This window comes from Numida meleagris, chromosome 20 (genome assembly GCF_002078875.1).
Source record: "Numida meleagris isolate 19003 breed g44 Domestic line chromosome 20, NumMel1.0, whole genome shotgun sequence".
NCBI lineage: Eukaryota > Metazoa > Chordata > Aves > Galliformes > Numididae > Numida > Numida meleagris.
In genome coordinates this window covers 5440942-5462131 of record NC_034428.1, presented here as the reverse complement: position 1 = coordinate 5462131, position 21190 = coordinate 5440942, and the positions used below count along the sequence as shown (strand labels likewise).

Below are 21190 nucleotides of genomic sequence, written 5' to 3'. Positions count from 1 at the left end.
CCCGCGGCTCAGGGCTGCCCCGCTCCGCGCCGCTCCGCTCCCCGCACGGAGGGGAGAGATCCGCTCCGGGCTGAGCCCGAGGAGCCGTCTCTGCTAGATTGCTGCCTGCCCGGCTGCAGCTGGCGTTGGTGGGAAAGCTGCTTGCAGCCCCGGGTGGTTGGGCTGAACCCAACCCAAGCTGGTCGCCGTCAACATCTGTCAGCGTCGACCCGATGGTTTTATGGGCGGCTCGTGGGTTTTCCATGCTGGGAGATGCTGGTGTTGCCGATCAGTGCCTTTAGTGGCCGGGCAGTGACAAAGGGAGATGCGTTTCTTACATCAAACACTGTGTTTTTTGGAGAAGAGAAGGCTTGAGGGAGATGCTGCGGCCTTGCAGTAATTGAAGGGAGCTTATCAACAGGAGGGAGAGCGACCTGTGGCATGGTCTGATAGTGATAGGGCAAGGGGGAACGGCTTCAAGCTGTAAGAGGGGAGGTTTAGGTTAGATGTTAGGAAGAAAGTTTTTACTCTGAGGTAGAGAGGCCCTGGCACTGCTGCCCAGAGACATTGTGGATGCCCCATCCCTGGAGGCATTCAGGGTCAGGTTGGATGGGGCCCTGGGCAGCCTGAGCTGGTGGTTGGCAGCCCTGCCCATGGCAGGGCATTAGAAGTGGATGACCTTTAAGGTCCCCTCCAACCTAAGCCACGCTGTGATTCTGTGATGATTTTTCTCTCCTCCTCCATGACTTTCATCCAGACACAAGGGCACAGTTGCAATACAAGGCCTCTGTAGCACTTTATGTCGTAACAGGAGAAAGGGCAGAAGTGTTGCAACCAGGTCCCTGAGTTGCTTGTTTGCGCTGTTAAGCATGAGGTGGCTAAGTATGTTGCATATTGAGGAGGATCTAAGTGCACATTTCATAAAATCATACAATGGCTTAGGTTGGAGGGGACTGCAAAGATCAGCCAGAAACAACCCCTGCCGTGGGCTGGTTACCTCCCACCAGCTCAGGCTGCCCAGGGCCCATCCATGGCCTCGGGCACCTCCAGGGATGGGGCACCCACGACTTCTCTAGGCAGCAGTGCCAGGGCCTCTCCATCTTTGAACTCAGGGCTGTTCACCCCACATTACCAGCTGTGGCAGCACCATCATAATCCGAAATGTAAAGTTTATAGGATGCCAGAAGATGCTCAGCAACGTCAGCTTCACACTGCTGCCTTCCCAGTCGTGCTGGTTTTGATGACTGTGCTGTTACTAAGAATGTGCCAAAATGAAGCCAACCCCAGAGGCGAATTCTGAATGTATAACCACTATCCTGGGAAGCCATCTAGTGGTAAAAACTAGAATTACTGAAAAATCAGAGAGTGGTTGGAGTTGGAAGGGACCCTAAAGGCCACCTGGTCCAACCCCCTGCAATGAGCAGGGACACCCACAGCTCCATCAGTGCTCAGAGCCCCTCCAGCCTGACCTTGTCTGTCTGCACCACCTCTCTGGGCAGCCTGTGCCAGTGCCTCACCACCCTTATTATAATAAATTTATATCTCATCTACGTCTCTCTTCTTTTAGTTGGAAACCATTTCCCCTTGTCCTATCACAACAGATTCTGCTAAAGATTCTGTCTCCTTCCTTACAGCCCCTCTTCAGACACTGAAAGGACCAAAATGACAAAATTGAGAGATGTTCTCAAGCTCAGTTTCCCCTACAGTTACTAAAGGACTACTGCAATGGAACTGCATGAGTCTAAAAGCATCTATCCACAGGCAGCAAAGTTATATTACACAGCCAATAGCAGTGAGCTAGGAAGCCAAATCCCTTTGAAAATAAACTTGATTTTATGCTTCATAATCAAGCACATTTCTGAAACCATAGTTCAAAGCAGCCATGCGGTTCAAGGGATATTTGGTGGTAAAAATAAGGACGACTGAATTTCTGGTGCTACCCCCATTCAAACTCGTATCACGTAGGGTTCTACCAACACTAAACATGAACAATATCCAAATCCCTTCAACTTCAGCTCTGTTAAAACTTCCACGAAGGTTTTTAGAAAAAATAAGATTTAGAGAGAAGCTTGCAGAGTTCTTACCTTTAAATGCCAGCTTTCTTTACATGAAAGAAGTCAAATGATGGTCACAGCCTCCTCACACGGGATCAGGAGAGAGGTTTCTAGAGAGAAGAAGCTGAGCCATTGCAACTGCAGTCTGCACAGATTGTTCACAGCCAGGTATCCCCTAACATATAACCAGAGCTGTGAGAATTTCCATTGCTGCTTGGCAGCACTGAGCACCTCTGTGTGTTTTTACAGCAATACCATTAGAAATGGAGCTGGGGGAGGCACCTGGCATTACAGTTTTCCTCTCCGTCCAGAAACTCTGAAGGGAAGAAAGAAATTACACAGAGAGCCCAGTGTCTGGTTTAAGCAGGAATGACTCAGTGTCTGGACTGGTAACAAATATAACAACTTTCTGGTACAGAAATAAGGAGCAGTGTTAAAAATGAAAGAAGTTCAAGCGAGTCTGATTTTTTGCTTCTTTCAAACATTCACAAGTCCTTTAATGCCAGTGGAACTAGTCCTGTGAGTATTTATCTGTTTCCTTATTAAATAATAGCCTAAAATGTATTAAAAGTGGTTCGCTGTTTTTTATGCCATTCATTAGGATTCTGGTTTATAGAGCTATGTTGCGCAAAACTTGCAGCTGGAGCCAAAAGACACAGCTCCATACTTAAAATGAAGTATTTTTATTTTCCTAACGTCACCTTCAGATTTCAGTGAATGTATGAACTATTTCACTGCTTTACTGCTTTGCTTTACATTTACCTCAAAGCAGCTGCAACCAGAAGCTCATACACTGTGCAAGTGCACAATGGCAAGAAACAGAGGGAGTACAGCAAAACTGGAGTTACTGCTTCTTGTCTGTAATAAACCTGGTGAAAAATACATGCAAGTCATTTTGAAATTCACCTAACTGAGCTGAAAAATCAGATAGCTTTAAATTCTGCATGTGCTGAGAACAGCTGAGATTTGTCCCCTTTAACTGCAGTTCCATTCTGAAAAGCAGCAAAAGAGGATCCTGGGATTTCACCTACTTATTGCCTAGTAACCATGACATGCTGTGAGGCATGAGATGTTTTTCCAAACCACCTCTCTACACATCCAACACGTGCCTCTGTTCAAAAAGTTCCTCTCTTTTAGGGAAACCCAAACCAGGCTTTCATTTAGGTTTGATCATTCTAATTGCTTTCAGTCAGTGTCTTGGTACGTACCTTGGCTGGCGAAAATGAGGGTCTGTCACATCCCAGCAGTTGTTCCTAATTACCTCTTCCATGTTCCCACTCAGAAGTCCTTCCCCATTGCCCTGCAGCTTTCCATAGGCAGGCCTGTTAATATTGGAGAATTGCATCAGTTGTTAACACCATTGCTTAGGGGCAGAATTAATGTTGCATTTTGGATAGCTGCGCAGTACTCAACTATTTGTTTTGTGTGCAGTCACTCCCAACAAAGCATAAATTGCAAAACCCCGCAACCACTTGGGTTGAGCCATTTTCAAGGCATTTTAAACTAAGTTTAATTCCATTTTGCACAAGATCTAGAAGGCAGTTGTGCAGCACATCTCAGTTGTAAGTCACTTTGTTTCTGCTTCTGTTAGTCAATTTTTGTGTTTGTGCTTCTTAACAGCTCCGCTTCAATGCACTTTGATGAATCTATTGTGAATTATTAGGTTTAAATCTAGAATGACCCATTCCTGGTACCACAGCTCAAAAGATGCATTCATGGCATCCCAGCCCACGGCAGGGGTTGGAAATGGAAGGTCCATAAGGTCCCCTCCAACCTAAGCCATTCTATGATTTCATGTTTTCTGAATGTTTCACCACAAGAGCAGCTAACTGCAACAGCACCAGCTTAAAACTAAACCTGTAGTTCATAGTTAGGCAAGCTAATACAGAGGCAGGTTAGTAGCCTACGATAACTGAAACACAGCTTTTGGGTTGTAGCGATATGCACCAACACTCTCAATGAGAGTCATAGGAACATACTTGTCCTTGCTCCCCTGCTCCTCAAGGAATAAACAGCAGTGAAAAAGCAACTGTTACCTGCACACTTCCATAAAGAAAGGTCCATTTTTTGCAAAACAAACTTTTCTGGTTCTATAAAGAGACTCAGGGAAGAGTGAATGCTTAAATATGGAAAATCTGCGTTACTAAGGTGTCTAGTAGTACCAGTTTTTTATGTCCATGCAGGTTCTTACCCATGGACAATCCATCACAGGCACAGATTAAAACTAAGCCTCTTTTTAAAAATGAAACTCCTTGGCCAAGATGATCTGGTTTTTGTTATCTGAAGTACTGCTGTCAGATTTGGATAAAGCAGGAACTGTATTTTTGCGCTTCTTGATTTCATTCTTCCCTTGAGATCACATTTTCCATTTGAAATGTGTCCCAGTGGTCCTATGATTTCACACCGTCCTTCTATATGCTATTAAGTATTAAAAGTCTGATACCGTTCCATTGCAAGTGGAGTTTTGCCATGGACTAAGCTCAAAGGGACCAGGCTTCTGTTCAGCTTCCAGCCTTGACAGAAAGCAGTCTGTGCCCTGCCTTGTGTGAAAACCTACATTTGGATATCTGACTGCTTTCCCAGGGTCTCACAGCAAATCAGTATCATGAATAAAGATACAGCAAACCCCTTACCGAGTGAGCCTTAGTTCTAGATAGAATAGAGGAACCACAGACTCATTATGGTTGGAAAAGTCTTCTAAGATCATCAAGTCCAACCACCCACTTACTACCAATGTTGTCCACAAACCCATGCCCCTAACAGAGTCATAGAATCATCAAGGTTGGAAAAGACTTCTAAGATCATCTGGATGACAAAGCCTTTCTAAATTCTATATGTATAAAAACAAATGCCTTTATAAGAAGGAGAACAGTGTTTTCAAAGTGCTCGCAGGTGCTATAAGGAATTCAGAAAAAGGAATGCAATACCAAGGATGTGCTATTTCTTTCAATTGCTTGATCATATTAGATTTTATAATTTGTAATAACTGCCTGTCTTTTTTCTCACCTTTGTTTGATTAGAAGCCAAATCCATCTCAGCCTATTAGCTTGTGTCCTCATATTGAAAGAGAGAACAGGGAGAAATACCACGCGTTGGCAGGAATCATAGAATCATCAAAGCATCATAGAATGGCTTAGGTTGGAGGGGAACCTAAAGATCATCTAGCTTCAAACTCCTGCCATGGGCTGGTTGACCCCTACAAGATCAGACCACCCTGATATCCAGGAATGGAGTGGCTACGTAGCATTAAACTGATTAACTCATCTAACATTTTGTTTAGTACATTTACCTCACCTTTACAACACTCAGAATTTGCCAGACCCTCTCATGAATCCTTCAGTCCTGACAAAACCTCTGACATGCAAGAACTGGTGAAGAATTAAGCCCTTAAGGCAATTAAAATTAGAGAAGGACTTTATTGTTTCAAGAGTCTGAAGCGAAATCTGACTAAACCAATGTGATATGGATTTGGACAAAAACTGAACAGTAGGTTAATTCTTGTAATATTTTGCACTGGAAGCATGTAAACTAGCTTGGGGATAAATTTGTAGATGAAATCTAACCTGAGTCCTTATGAACAATGCCTTCTTTAAACATTCTCATTAAAAGTGGTTATAATTTCTTCCCAGAGCCAGTGGTTCACTAGAACATATGCAGAAGAAAATAATCGTCAATGGCAAACTTTTTTGGCTGGAAGGCGAGAATGGATCAGCTTTAGGAGTATGAACTGATGTGGGGAAGTAAGATCACACTACAAATCAGATGATGGGAAAATAAGATCTCCAGAGAGATCCAGCTGGGCTAAGGCAAAAGGCACAGAGGGATGATACCTTCTTCATTCAGACAGAATCACAGAATCATAGAATGGCTTGGGTTGGAAGGGTCACCAAAGATCACCAAGTTCCAACACTCCTGCCACAGGCAGGGCCACCAACCTCCAGATCTGGCACTAGACCAGGCTGCCCAGGGCCCCATCCGACCTGGTCTTGAACACCTCCAGGGATGGGGCATCCACAGCCCCTCTGGGCAGCCTGTTGCAGCACCTCACCACTCTGTGTGAAGAACTTCCCCCTGACATCCAATCTAAACCTTCCCTTGTTGAGCTTAGCCCACTAGAGTTTTCACAGAACCATAGAATGGCTTAGGTTGGAGGGGACCTTAAAGATCACCTAGTTCCAACCCCCTGCCATTGGGCAGGGTTGCCAACCACTAAATCAGTGATGATGTTTTGTACAAGGGTTAGCTGGATTTTTAATAACTTATCTGAAAGTTTCAAGCACTGTACCCACTGTTAGCAGAAATCCAATCTGCCCATCCTTACTGAATCACTGCCATTACCCCTACAAATTGGTATCGCTAATATTTTTAAGTGAACAGCAGTTCTGGAAGTGGACATGGGAACACATGATACATTGGGTAAACAACAGAGGGCTTCCAAAGGCCAACTGACCCTTACAGGACCTTCTGCATTCTTATCAATCCCCATGTGCACCAGTGCCAGCTATCACACGGATAAGATTAGCTGAGTCTCTGGAGGAAGAAACATCAGTTATAACCATAACGTACATCGATCCAGATATTTGCTAGCAGCTGACCTGTAGAATTAACCAGCAGAGATGCTTCTTCAGAACAACCACCTCTGTCCTCCAATTAAACATTGTCCAACACCATTTGATAATAAAATAATTCCTCCAAACCAACCGGTCCCAAAGTCCATGAATAACTCTTAGTAGGTGCCTACTACTCCTCCAGTCTCTCTAATGGTTGGCTGCTGCTCTGAAAGTCCAGAGGTGAAAAAACACACAATTAATTTTTGACCTCCAGCATTTAGGAGGGGAAACTTGGATATTCCATACTCTTTGCAGATTATAGTATCAATGGAGCGTTTAAATCCACCACAAAGAGAATTAAAAATGAATAAGTAGACAAAAAGCTCCTGAACTTCCACTTGTATTTAAAAGTATGTCTATATGGGGACATTCAGAACTTAAAAGCTATTAATTTTAGGATGGACTAGTTGAAGTCATTAAATGTTCCTTCCCAGAAATTATTTTTTGCTTTAGTTTCTGGCTTTTGTTTGTCTGTTCAAATCATCAGAGTTGACACATCTCCATAGGTCTGGATGGCTAAGAGTGTGGAGGGGCTAAGCTAAGCGTTCTGCACCTGACGGTGATGGAAGGGATCAGTGAATCATCAGCTTAGTCAAATAACTTGGCTTAGGTTTGGAAAGATGCATACTGTGATCGTGTTCCAGGCTTGAGAGTTCTATTACAACTTTCTTATGTGGATTTCCTATGCTTAGCACCTTTTTTATTTTATTTTCAGGATTTTGAACCACATAGTTCAAGCAGTTTTGCTTGCTGAATTCCACTGAAGATAAATAAGACCTATTCACATAATAATCCAGCCTGCTCATTCTTATTATCCGGTGGTTTCTCTCTTATGACTCAATCTGTTTACCCTCAGTCCACAAAGCTAAAGGTTTCTTCAGCCTGTTGACTTATTCACATGAAACTTTCTTCCTGATTCCTCTAAGTAGGAACATATTTTGTATAAATGAGACTTTTTCTAGGTAGGTATATTTCATTTGCTTCTTTCATGGGTAAAAGAACAGCTAGAAATGACTCACCTTTTTCAGTCAAGAATTTGTACTCCGAGGGAATACCACAACAGAAGTTAGACATCTCTGTGCCCTAGAGACCTCCAAGGGCTCCTCTAGGGAACCCTAGCACTCATATTGCTTCCAGTACTCCTAGAGTACTCCTCAGTGTGTTCTAGGATGTTCTGGAGCCTTCCCTGTGTGCCTTGAGGCCCCCAGCGTCCTAAAGTCCATTAGGAATTTTGGAATACACGGAGTAGTGATGTATCTTGAGTGTAAGTGTTGCAGGCATCTCTTTGGTCATGCTGAATAAAACTGTAATATCTGGCACCTCCGGATGTTTGTGCATGGCTAGCATCCAGCGGCCTGATCTGTAGGTGGAGGGAGGAAGAATTTTCGTATGCAAATAACTTCTCTGTTGAGTCAGTCTTGAGGATATAAATATTGACAGAATCCTATCAAACAGTTCCCTACAAAATCATCCTTGCCAAAGAAAAATGGAATTATTTTACGGTCTGCTATTAATAGCAGGAATTCTGCTTGCTTTTATATTATCGGTTTTAACTGAAGCCTCTTATCATTCCTTCAAGGCAAAAATTCCTCCTGAAGTTGACCAGCCACCAAAGCTCAGCTTCTATAATTGGCTTTTTACCGTGATTGAAACTCTGGTGAGTTTATCATGCTCTATGCTATTGTGATTTTCAGGAAAGTGAAAACGTGAGTAGAACTATGAACATAGCATTTAAATATTGCAGCTGCGTGTAATGGGCATTGTACGGTAACACAGGTTTGGTATTTTAATACTGTCCATAAAAGCAGCCTACATGAGGTGTGCTCTTTTAAATACTGAGATTTGCATGTTTACACTGTAATTGTAACTTGATTGCCTTTTATAATGAAATGATTGGTCCTGTGGAAAACAGAAGGGCTGAAGACTGATAAAAGAACCTTCTTTATCCCAGGGCACTTTGATCTGTTTGAGGTAATTTCCTAAATTTTAATCTTCCTGTAGTAATTGTCGTACTTACAATTTTGTTCTTATTTCTGCAGTGATTCCACTACTGTGTCTTAATTAATTATCACAGGATCATGTATTTTGGAGGTCATCTAATCATAGAATCAGAATCCTTAGAGCTGGAAGGGACTTCTAAAGGCCATCTGGTCCAATCCCCCTGCAATGAGCAGGGACACCCACAGCTCCATCAGTGCTCAGAGCCCCTCCAGCCTGACCTTGGCTGTCTGCACCACCTCTCTGGGCAACCCGTGCAGTGCCTCACCACCCTCCCTGTAAAAGACTTTTTCATTATATCCAACCTAAATCTCCCTTCTTTTAGTTGGAAACCATTTGCTATCGACACAGACACTGCTAAAGAGTCTGTCCCCTCGTTTCTTACAGCCCCTCTCAGCTCTCTCCACAGCCTTCTCTTCTCTAGGTCGTACAGCCCCAGCTCTCAGCCTGTCCTAGTAGGAGAGGTGTTCCATCCCTTTAATCATTTTTGTGGCCCTAAGCTAATCTCCCAGTCAAAGTAAGCTCAGTCACAAGAGCTGTTACTACTTCTTACTGACGCACTTGTAAGCAAGACTCTGCTAGATGCGCTGCCAACAGAGTAAGAAATAGCTCTTGCCCAAGACATTTTCAAAGAATAGAAGACAAGATCAGCCTAAGCCTTATCCACATTTGGCAGATATCATTATGGTTGGACTTGATTTATGGTTGGACTTGGTGATATTACAGGTGTTTTCCAACCTGACAGATTCTATGATTCTGTATCAAATGGAAGTCTGCAGGAAAAACATGGAATGATTTCATTGATGTTCGTATGGGGTTCATCTCAGGCAACAGTGTTCTCTCATCCTCAAGTTATACGTAATGTACAGTAATCCTGAAAAGTCATTTGGGGTGAAACGATCAAAGACTTACATGGGTTGCTTAAACCTACATGCTTTCACCAAACCAGGCCTCTCATCCTCCAATGGTCTGCACCATGTGTACCCATCCGCACTGTCTGGTGTGAAAGAAGAGCTGCTGTCCTTACATATTTCAGACTGCTCTTCATGTTAGGCTATATATAAACTTAATACAATTAAATGACTGAATGTTATTAGGTCCTCCATGTTTCTGTACTTGGTCTGATGAAAGGATCCTTTCAGATGACTCTTTTTACTGAAGCTGCTTCCACAAGCTGGTTTCAGCTGGGACAGAGTTGATTTTCTTCATAGTATCTGGTACGATGCTATGTTTTGTCTTTAGGAGAAGAACAATGTTGATAGCACACTGATGTTTTAGCTGTTGCTGAGCAGTGCTGCACAGAGCCAAGGACGTTCCAGTTTTTAGCTTCTCATGCTGTCCACTCACTGAGGCAGCTGGGGGGCCCACGGAGCTGGGAGGGAACAGAACCAGAGCAGCTGCCCTAAACTGGCCAAAGGGGTATTCCATACCCTATGACGTAGTGAGAAAAACTATAAAACTGAGAGGAGCTGGCCTGGGGGGCAGCTGCTGCTCGGGGACTGGCTGGCCAATGGTCAACAAGCAGTGAGGAACTGCTGTGTCCATCACTTGTCCCACTCCTGCTGTCCTTTGAAGGCCACTAACTCTGACCCATTTGGCAGGTAACTTCAGGGCTGGTGTACCAACGTGTGAGTTGCTTCACGATGCAACAACTGGGTTATAATGTAAAGTTTAACTCTGCCCTACATTGGGAAAGAAACTCCCTAATGTGTATGATGAAAGCTTATTAAAAGTTTGCGCTGATATCCTCAACTATTCTTGGAACCACCAATTTCAAAATATTTTACTCTCCCACTTTCTAGAGAAAGGTGGGGAAAAAAAGGCCTCAATTTGCACCAGATAAGGTTTAGATCAGATAGCAGGAAGAACTGCAACACAGAACAGGTGGTGGGGCATTGGAATGGGCTGGCCAGGGAGGTGCTGGGGTCCCTGTCCCTGGAGGTATTTAAGAGATGTGTGGATGTGGCACTTAGGCACACGGTTCAGTGATTGACTTGGTACGGTTTCTTACAAAGCACACGATGCTCCGTGCGTTGCGTACGTGCAAGGAAAATATCCTGCTCATTCCGATGAATGCTGCTGTTGTTGTGCTAGTGACATCTCCTTTTGTACTCCCTGCCATGTATGTTGCAACAAAGGCCTCTTTTTTTCTGCAGCACAGCACAATCTCCTGCCCTTTTGTTGAACTTATTTGAGGGATCCCTTAGAAAAGCTGGATCAGCAGTTAAGCATCTATCTTCTAGAGCAGAGGTGCCATACACATGATGCTCCAGCTGCACCTATGCACATGCTCTCTTGAAGAAATCAATGAAAATCTCAAAAAGAAAAGATGAGAGAAAGCCTACTAGCTCACAACACAGCTTCTGTGTTAATCCATTCCTACTGATCTGCATTTAGACTGTGCATATCATACTGTGATATACAGCTCTGACAATTATTTTGGTTGGCAAAGCACAATGCTTCAAGATCAGCAAGAGAGAGTGACTGTCAAATGGTGTCTACAAGTCCATGATGGCCAAATTGGGTGGTTTTTGCTATTTCATATGTGATTTCTTAATTAGTTTAAGAGTAAAAATCTGGTCACCATACGATCTTCAATGTATAGAGAAAGTGTGCCAGAATTTAGGCATTCCAGCAAACAGTTTTTCAAAAGATTGCATGCTGACGTGCTGATTCAGGTTCTCTTTTTGTTGCACATACACACATTTTAGAGCCTGGCTTCTGTAATACGTTTACCTACTAATACCAATCACGTATCTAGGAATAGCCACATCTATTATTTTTTGAGTGTACTGTTACTGTCTCTGAAGTATTTTGTAATTATTGATCAAGAAAAAGGTTTTCAACAGAAAACTGAATAACATACCAAATTCCCCATTCTTCTTTATGACAGTTTTTTCCTTAAAATTGAAGATGTGTCTGTGATGCCAGGAGCTCCTAAGATAAGGAAAGGAAAGAAGATATTTACATAGAATGTTCTGATAACAAGTTCATCATATATGTTATTAATACTTGTCACTTGAAGGCTCTATAAAAAAAAAATGTTAGAAAGCACAGATGAGATTAAATAAACACGGTACAGCAATTCTGTTAACTTCAACCATCCCCAAATTGTCACTTCAACAAAAACAAAGACAAAGCAGAAGTCAGAAACATCAAGTTACAAAAGCACAGCTGGCCATTAGTTTATGAGGCATTGATATGGTACGTACATGTATAATTCTGCTGCTCAGAAGAGAACACCACAATTTGCAAATTGCTTGTTATGATTACCATCATTCCGGAAGAATGAACTGTATTAGTTTGTAATGGCAATTAAGTCATTGTTCAATAGGAAAAGAAGTATTGTCCCTAGCAGGAAATGCGTCACTTAGAAACCATGCTCAAAATAAAGGGGGGTCCCAGTGTGATCCTCAGGCTACCTCAATTATCAGTAATTGAATGGCTTTGGATCAGAAGAAGTTTTGACACACTTAACAAACAGACTCTGTCTTCAGAGTATCTGTTTTCCCTGCTGGATTTAAGAAACTGGCTGAAGAGCCATTTCCTGAATACCTGTGGGATCTTGGTGAAGGTAATGGTTTCACTGATGGAGAAGGAGATAAGATTCAGAACCATTCCCACCAAGGTCTTTGAAGCAGCACTTCATTACTGATTACAAGCATCACTGATTTTCTTAATCCTTGTTGTCACTGACCCTGTGGCCAGAGATGATCACAGACCACTAAGTTACTGTCATGGTAGGGACATTTCTGTCTCACCTTACCTTCAATCCTTCAGCTGAGGCATCTGAAGTGGACAGCCTCCCTTTATCATCATCATCAATGGTGATGAGCAGATATTTCCAGAGCATAACCTAATATACCTGAAGTTGGAACTGTCCTTTAGACATGCCTCATGGACCAGGAAAGGAGGCTCAGGCCTCACGGCACATAAATTGCGTACCTAGAGAAATTGTTGCAGTCATGTGTGATAAAACTAGATCACAGAAATAAGAAGGGATTTATATGGGACATTTAATGGAACAAGTACTGCAACGTTATTCTGGAAATAATGTTATCTCAAATAATGAAGATGTACATTTTCACTTTCATAACTGAAATCACAGAGGTTTTTTTTTATGAAAATCCTATAAAGTAGGAAATACCCAATACAGTTCTCCTAAATATAATGTAGAAAAAGGCCATCTGTGGTCCCAGCAGAGTGGAAAGACTTGGATTTCCTGTACTAATTTCTCATTTTTCCTGTTATGTCTAGGCAAAGAAATTAGAAAGTCTGGGTATCTGTAAGAAGCACCTACTGATAAGGCTGTTTTCTCATGGACTGAGGGCATGCAGGGCTTCAGAGCTCCTCGTAGAGGATCTGCATTTTGGTGAGGTGCCAGTGAGGATCTACCTCCCACGGTTACCATCTGCAGGCAAACGGAGAGGAGTGGTCTTGCTCCATGGAGGATGCGGGATGTTCGGGAGCATAAGTAAGGAACTGAAAGAGAAAATGTGATTTTTATAATTATTGTTGACAATACTTATGCTCATTAAATACATATTTTTAAAAATTCTCTGGAACCTAAGAAGTGACCGAGGCTTAGTTTGGGCAACCGAGAGACAGAAAGAACGTAATGTTTTCTTTTTATTTTTCAATTCTTTAATCTGCCCTTATTGAATATCTAAATCATTCTTTGTAGGATAGAGCCCTATTTGTGGCATATATATCCCTTACAGCAAGTGGTGCTGCTAAATAAACACATCTGTTTTGGTCTGAAAATGTGACTGAAGTTATTAACTCCTGCATTCCTCTGTAGGATCCCTACCCCATTGGCATACAGCACCCAGCCTTAAATGTGTGCCCCGGGTCCTTTAATTAGCTTGACATTTTTTTCAGTTTAATTTATTACAGAAAGCAGATAATTGCAATTAAAGAAGCTCTAGAAGATACTGCTGGTGCATATAAACACATATTAAAAGGTGTTAGGATTCTGTAATTTAAGGTAGAACGAACTACGGAGCAAGTGCCAATAACCCAAGTATTTTAAATGCAGTGAAGAATGAAGTAAAGTAGAAAAAAAACCCAGTGTATATTTAAATACATGGTAGCAGGCATATTTCTGCCCACTAACTTAGTGTGGAATAGTTTTACAAGACTTTAATGAGATAATTAAGTGGTCATCTCTGCGTACCTCAACTGTGGCATGACGTCACTAACAAAGAAGGGAGGATATTGCTGCAAATATTCGAGGACATTAATTCCATTCACATTTGTTCTGCAGGAAGCCATGACAGAATATGCCAGCACATAGCCCAGAAGTCTGATTCCGTGGTTGTGTCTGTTGGGTAAGCTGAGCTTGAAGAAGCAGAGCTCTAGGATTGTCTGTAATTGTGCAGACACATGCAAGCCAGCATGTGCCATGGAATGCCAGCAACATGCACCTGACCCGGGTTTATCAATAACAAAAGCAATTATTAGGACGTTTATTTTATTAATCCATTGCTTTAATAAAGTGGGATTACAAGGAAAGCAGAAGCAGTGCACTTCAGCCAACAGTGGAGGGCTAACAGAGAAAGCCTGCACTGCTGCCTCAGTTGTATTTATCCTTTCCTTATTCAACTAATATTCTCCAGTCAGACCACAAATGCAGAGAATAAAGAGCCACGGCTATGGAGGTGCATCTTGCTCTCATTCTCTTTAATGTGACTTTCTTTCATCTAAGAAAGTACGTTGTTGGTTAAGAACTAAACAAAGAGAGCCTTATGTTATCGCCACTCCCCTGTAATCCACTTGTCCCAGTTAACAAGATAAATAACAGTCAACAGGAAGCTACTTCATCACCACTGTATATATATATTATATATGTATATGTATATATAATATTATAAAATACCAACAATATAGTAATATAAACTACAACAATAAATGTAACCATCAGTGCCCTCAGGAGGCAAAACTCAGTTGGACCTTTGGGTTTGTAGGATGTACAACTTGGGTTTGTAGGATGTACAACTATGGTACCCACTGTCAGTGCAAAGGGGAGAACCGCAGACCGCCCTGCTGGCATGAGCCTTGATCACAGGCACAACCATTGAGGCCACAAACCGAGTAAATGTGTGGGTTTGTACAATGTGGGTGGTGGGGTTGCACTACGCAAGCCCCTGTGCTCTAAAATTACGCTAGAATAAAGCCCAATGATCTGAATTTTGATCAGAATGGGAGGGGAAGCTGTTCTGCATTGCTTTAAGTAAAACCGCTTTTTTTTTTTTTTTTTTTTTTTGCGAGTTTTTGCAAAAAATATAATCCGTGGGTGCACGGAAGATGATACACTCAAGCAATCTGCAAACACGTGTGTGCGTGTAGAAACTGCTGCCCTTTTTACCTTCCAGGTACCGCTTGTCTCCTGAGCACAGGTATCCAACCCAGACGTTGGACTGCGTCGCTGCCACCATCCACTTTTTGAAGACCGCCGAAAACTACGGCGTGGATCCCACCCGGATCATTGTGTGTGGGGACAGCGCAGGGGGCACTTTTGCGACCAGTACTTGCCAAGAACTAGCGAGCAGAACAGACATCCCAAAGATACGTGCCCAGCTGTTGATCTACCCATTTCTCCAAGGCGTGAACTTCAACCTGCCGTCTCACCAGAAGAACGCTTCCATCGGCATGCTGTCCCTGGAGCGGATGATCTGTTCCATTCTGATGTACCTGAGGAAGGACTGCTCTTTGATGGAAGCTGTTTTGGCAGGTTCTCACGTTCCCGAGAGCATGAATTTGAAATACAGGAAATGGATAAATCCAGATCTTATCCCTGAGGGATTGAAACAGGACTACGAGCCACCAACACCCGCCTCATGCATTCCCCAGCTCCACGAGGAAATGAAAGAAATGTTCGAGACAAGGTTTTCACCACTCTTAGCAGAAGATGCAGTTGTTTGCTGCCTGCCCGACACCTGCATCATCACCTGCGAGCATGACGTGCTCAGGGATGATGGGCTGCTGTACAAGAAGAGGCTGGAGGACAACGACGTCAAAGTGACCTGGTGCCACGTTGAAGACGGCTTCCACGGTGTACTGTGCTCCTTGGGTTACGGTATTTTCTCTTTTCCCTCAGCGAGTAAAATAATGGATCACATTTTAAACTTTATACAAGGCTGTTAAAATGTCTCCTTGAATACGCTGAACGACTAGGCAGAGTGAGTGCGTTCCAGTTAATCATTTCGTATCAAGAAATGATAAGTTATGATCTGCTGACTTCTGGCTTTCAGTTGCTACAACTTGGAAATGCAATGCAATGTGGTTTTCATCTTCCTTTCTGTTTTTATCCATTACCTGGTATCCTCGTTTTGCTTCTCTTTTTCTTTTTTAAGAACCTTTGTTCTCTTCTTATGTCAAAGAACAAAACCTCACAATTTAAACAGCTAAATAGACTTTAAAGCGTGCAGTATATAAGTAATCATAAATGTATGTGCACACACACACAAATCCAGTATGAGAATACAGATAAAATGCTCCCTGAAAGCCTCTGGAGAGTAAAGATTTTTCACAGTCCCTGAAATGAGCAGTGATCACCATTGATCTATAGGTACATGCAGCCCATGGGTTTGGACCTGGATGTAAAATCTGACAGGGGGAATTGAGTGTATTTGCAGATCCTAGCTTACAGAGCAGTGGGTGGCACAGAAGGGAGTTACAGAAGTCAAAGGTGTTGGATCCTTCCATGCAAGTATCTGAGAGTGGCAACATGGAAGGGTCCTTTGGCCTTTCAGGGCCCCTTCAGCTCAAACGACTCTGCAATTCGATGATTCTAAGTGGAAACAGACAAACATACCTGAATGTCCACTAAGTTATCATCTGTGAAGTTCCTTTCTGAGGGGCATTTACTTGTATTCAGAGAAGAGACAGACATAGTGCTTTTGCTAACAAATAATTGAGTTATTAGATGAGAACTTGAGAGTAAATACAGAAACAGCACTAAAACTGCTAGAACAGTTTCTGCTAATGTCCAAAGCAAAGGAAAATAAAAAAATCACAGAATCCCTTGAGTTGCAACATTAGGAAAGATTTGTTTTTCAGGACAGATCCTCATTAGTAAATGCAGATGCCTGGCTAAGTGCCAGAGCATGTCAAAAGAGCCAGCCATGCAATGCCTAAGAATTGTAAAATATTTCATCACTGTTATGCAATCACTTTGCTCTTGTAATAGCCATGCAGATTGAAGTGTGGAAAGAAGGCAGGGCGTTATCTTTCTTCTCCACCAGCTGAACTGTGAGTAGGAAGAAAATGCTGGGTTAAGTTCTTCACACTGTCACCATATTAATTAAATGTGGTGACACGGTAGCACTTATGAACCTCTGGAGCAACCAGTAGTTACTTGTGAATTCTTGTCCTCTGCAAAATGGGATGGTGTTTCTTTGTGCTTCATGGACACAATAGAAATTCGGTTTCATTTTTCCTATTGCTGGTGTTAGTAATTTACTCTTCAAGCAATGAAATTCTTCCAGGAATAAACAATGGGATGAAGCTCACAAAGTTGCACTGATTGAGGATTACAGGATTGGTTTTGATAATAGGACTTGGTGTGAAATTGGCAATTCATTTTGGTTTCTGACCTCACAATGAAGGTGGGCTTACCAGCTGACGTATTGGTAGCATCAGCTGGGCCAGAGGTGCACCAGGATCTGCTACAAAAGCTGTGCAAAAAGCAGGCTAGTACTGGAGCATGTCAAAGTCTGTTCTGCCACGTGAGTACTGTTACTTGCCCAAGAACACTCATGATTAGTTTGGGGATGTCTCCATGAACTTCAGTCAAACCTGGGAGTCACCGGGCTTATCTTTATTCAGGATCAGTTTATTACATGCACTGCATCTTTACTACTTTCTCTTTGGTTGACTCCCAAATGTGGTTTTTAAAGTTTCTGGAATGGGAATCCCTCCTCCTGTCTGATGCAAGAGAATTTGGCAACCAAAGTGACCTGAAACAAAAGTTCAAAGGCCTCAGCAGTACTGCGCATGACACATTGCTCATCAGTGCCCGGCCTCTCTAAACAATTGGCTTTTCATTTGAACATTATGGGCACTCCTTTCTGCCATCCTACACACAGCACAAAGATAAGGAAACAAAAATACACTCAAAGATTCAAGAAATCAACAAAAGAGCCTCCAAATATAACTTCTGGCGTATGTTTCTCAAATCAGGCCTTCCCAAAGCCCCAGAAGATGGCTGAATCCACCCAGGCCCTGGCCATCTCATTTAAGGATTAACCATCTTACTCCATTCTTCCAAGTAAATTTGATCATAGAATTTCCCCATCTGATTACCTCACTTATAATAATAACAATTTGCCTTCGCAAAATCTGAGATTCTTATCATCACTACTGAACTTCCATGCATTTTTTGTCTTAAGTTTCTGACTTGCCTTTTCTCCACTACTTGATCAGCATGCTGTTTGAGCCCAAACGTGACAAAGATGTGGATAAAGGGGAATGTTCTGTACTTCTTCATAAGAAAATAGCACCAATAAAGCTTTTAAACAATGACGTTGACTAACAAATGCAGCCTACTGCATTGGCTTGTAATGTTCTTAATCCTTTTCATCCTTCCAGTATTTTGAAATGACCACACAACTGATCATTAACTTTTGCATTTTTTTTTTCTTTTGCCATGTTAAATACCACAAAAAAATCTTGGTGGCTCTTGGAAAAGCCTCTCATATATGCCAATATGCAATACTCTAAAATGTTTCCTCTGCTGGTTCCCTACCTCCCAAGCAGTGATTGCACTGAGCAAAGTCTTCTGGGAGCTGTTACACCCCTCTCCCCAGAGGATGGGTTCCCTGCTAGACAGCCTCCTTTCCCATGCCACATTGGCGTTCAGCAGAGTCCTTTCCATTCTGAAATCCTCTTCTCTGCTTGGTCACCCAAGTTGCTTTTGTTACCCTTCTGAACACTTTGTACATTCTACAGAGAGCTAAGGATGTCCCTAGAATTCTACCTTGTATGTTTTGTGTTAGGAGATGATCTTCTCATCCAATGCAGCGTGTATTATACCTCGGGTCAGTTCACCAGTCCATACATATTGTCATTATTCACCATCTGGACTGACATCATTTATGGGCCACTGCTCAAACACTGCACTGATCTACTATTGAGGTTTTTCCATGGTCTTTACCCGCAAGTCTTGATTTAATACAAATATTAATCAGTTTATAATGTCCACAGTATTATTAGCCTCCTTGAACATGTGCATTTTAATCTGTACTGAAGGTTATAGCCACGGTGGTGCAGATGGGCAACTAGAGAACAGCAAATACAGAAACAACGTGCTCCTTTTTTAGTAGTGACTCCAATATGTTCTAAAATCTAGAAAGCAGAACGATCTCATTGTCTCCAGGGAACCTCCTGTCCTCTAATTTAATTAATTATAGATCTCCCCCATGCATGACATTTTTAAGCTAGAATGGTTGTTCATACAAATACCTCATATGTTCACACAAACTTCATACAAACCATTTTATAATTTCCAAAGTGTGGAATTAGCTTCAGAAATTTTCATTTGTTTAGATATTTTTCTATTTCCTAGGTAAAGATGCAGCATAATTGTGACTATCCTCTTTATTCAGACGCTTTCAGACAGCACGCTCCTCTCGCTGTCCACATGTTCAAAGAGCTACAGCAAGAACTGAAAACACAAGCACGGACTTGCAGTGTGCCTACAGAATTATGCACACAAATGCTTTCTACAAGGAATCACGCATGCAAAGAAATACTGATGGATACAAGCAGGCACGCACAAAGCAGAGCTTGTCAGTGCCTTGCATCCAAGCTTACAGCCAACCAGTAGGCACTGGTGAGGGTTTCACTCGGCTCATTCAGCTTTCCAGTTCAGCTTTCCAGCACTAGATGGCTCTCATGCTCCACAGACCTCAAGGAGCACCTTCTGCAGGAGCACCTTCCCAGCACCTGAGCAGAGGTATCTGCTCACATCTGGCGTGTCATGGAATCATAGAATCATTTAGGCTGGAAACACCACTAAGATCACCAGGTCCAACCACCTACCCACGCCTGTGACTGCTCTAGACCACGTCCCTCGGTGCCACATCAACCCTTTTCTTCAACACCTCCAGGGACGGTGACTCCACCACCTCCCTTGGCCAGCAGCAAAGACCACTAAGATCACCAAATCCAACCATTAACCCATCCCCACCATGCCCACTAACCATGTCCCCATGGGTTAGATGGTGGAAAGCACCCCGGCTGTGGCGCTGCTGCTTGCTAAGAAAAGGCTCTTTCTGCTCTTCTGGTTTTGACTCCGTGGATCTTATCAATGCTTATTGGTACTTGAGGTACTCTGAACTTCCATGTACCAAGAAAAACCATTTCCCAGTTTCCCTATTTACCCGACCAGTTTGTCTCTTTTCCTGCTGCTATCCAGACTTCAGCGCAGAGCTTTCATGTGGATGCTCTAACAGCGATGTCGGGATGTTGGTGGGCTGCTGTGATGTCCAGACCTAATTAACACACCCAGAAGAGTCCAAGACTTACAGCTCTTGGTAAAGTGACTTCCATAACGACTGGCACCGAAGAGGTTTGAAACCAGCTGAACAATGGGTGGTAAGAACCTGAGAACAATGGTTGTGTCACAGGTGTTGCCAGAGGGGCCACGTCTGATAGGCATGCTTAGGCCACACCTGTCATTGGGACAGCACAACTTCAACAGAGCTGATTAATTGCTTTCATTGTTAAATACTGAAGAAGGCAGCTGCAGCCAAGTTTTGTGTAACGCTGTTTCCTAATGCTCCTGTCCAAGCTGTAAGAAAGCCAATCTGCACCTCAGGCTTGACGAGTTTGAATTTCCTGCTTCCATTTTCCAAGAGTGTCCCAATCTCCAGGCTACAGGTGACATGCCTTTCACCAGCACCCCTTATCTGGGTGACACAGCTGCCATAAGAAAGGATAAACAAACAGGAACCGAACCAACCCTCTGGCAAGGGAGAGATTGAGAATGGGATCCTGGGAAATGAAAGTTGATAAGGAGTTGTTGGATAACATGAACAATTTGGGGAGATGAAGCAGAACGTGGAATAAACTTCTTAGAGAGTGAGTCCCCGGGCTCTAAACTTAAGTTCCTCCTTGATTATTCTAAACAATTGATAAACAGTTTCTAAAGTCAGGAATTAAATGTGAGGCGTTTTTTCCTATGCAGGTCATAGTCTGTGCATTCTAAAGCTCTTGGGTGCTCTGAGCAAAGTTGACCTTGAGATGGGTATCAACATGAAACGTATCTCTCGTACTCTCTTTTGGAAAGAAAAACTTCATGCACTCGTTTCATCCATACCACGACTTTGCAGAGGGAGAATCTGCTGCCTTCACAGTTTGAGCAGAGCGATAGAAAGGGGCTGTTCCCAAAGGTGACACCACATGAGCTGAAAGGGCTTTGTTCTACTGATTTATTTTTTTTTGGCTTGTTCCAGGTTAAATCTTGGCACAAATGATTTGAACACAAGCATGCTCAAGAAGGCGGCACATGCAGAACACAATGTTCTGCTGGTGTCTAAGCCTTGC

The 21190-nt window shown here is 42.8% G+C and overlaps 2 protein-coding genes across 3 annotated transcripts in view; one reads left to right on the top strand and one right to left on the bottom strand.

The window, feature by feature from the left end:
* The window catches only part of DHRS3 (dehydrogenase/reductase 3), a 42835-nt gene extending 29757 nt beyond the window's left edge, over positions 1-13078 (bottom strand). For both annotated transcript variants that reach the window (XR_002444487.1, XM_021417677.1), the window contains exons 1-4: positions 12942-13078; positions 11508-11578; positions 3242-3355; positions 2064-2143 (exon numbers count right to left, since the gene is read on the bottom strand). The gene's annotated coding sequence lies outside the window, so the exon portion shown is untranslated. The remainder of the gene's footprint in view (positions 1-2063; positions 2144-3241; positions 3356-11507; positions 11579-12941) is intronic.
* Positions 8028-18180, top strand: LOC110408678 (arylacetamide deacetylase-like 3). Its single transcript, XM_021417675.1, has 4 exons — positions 8028-8300; positions 12899-13115; positions 13908-13971; positions 15016-18180. Exons 1-4 carry the CDS (start codon positions 8130-8132, stop codon positions 15785-15787), a joined length of 1224 nt encoding a protein of 407 aa, XP_021273350.1. The 5' UTR covers positions 8028-8129; the 3' UTR covers positions 15788-18180.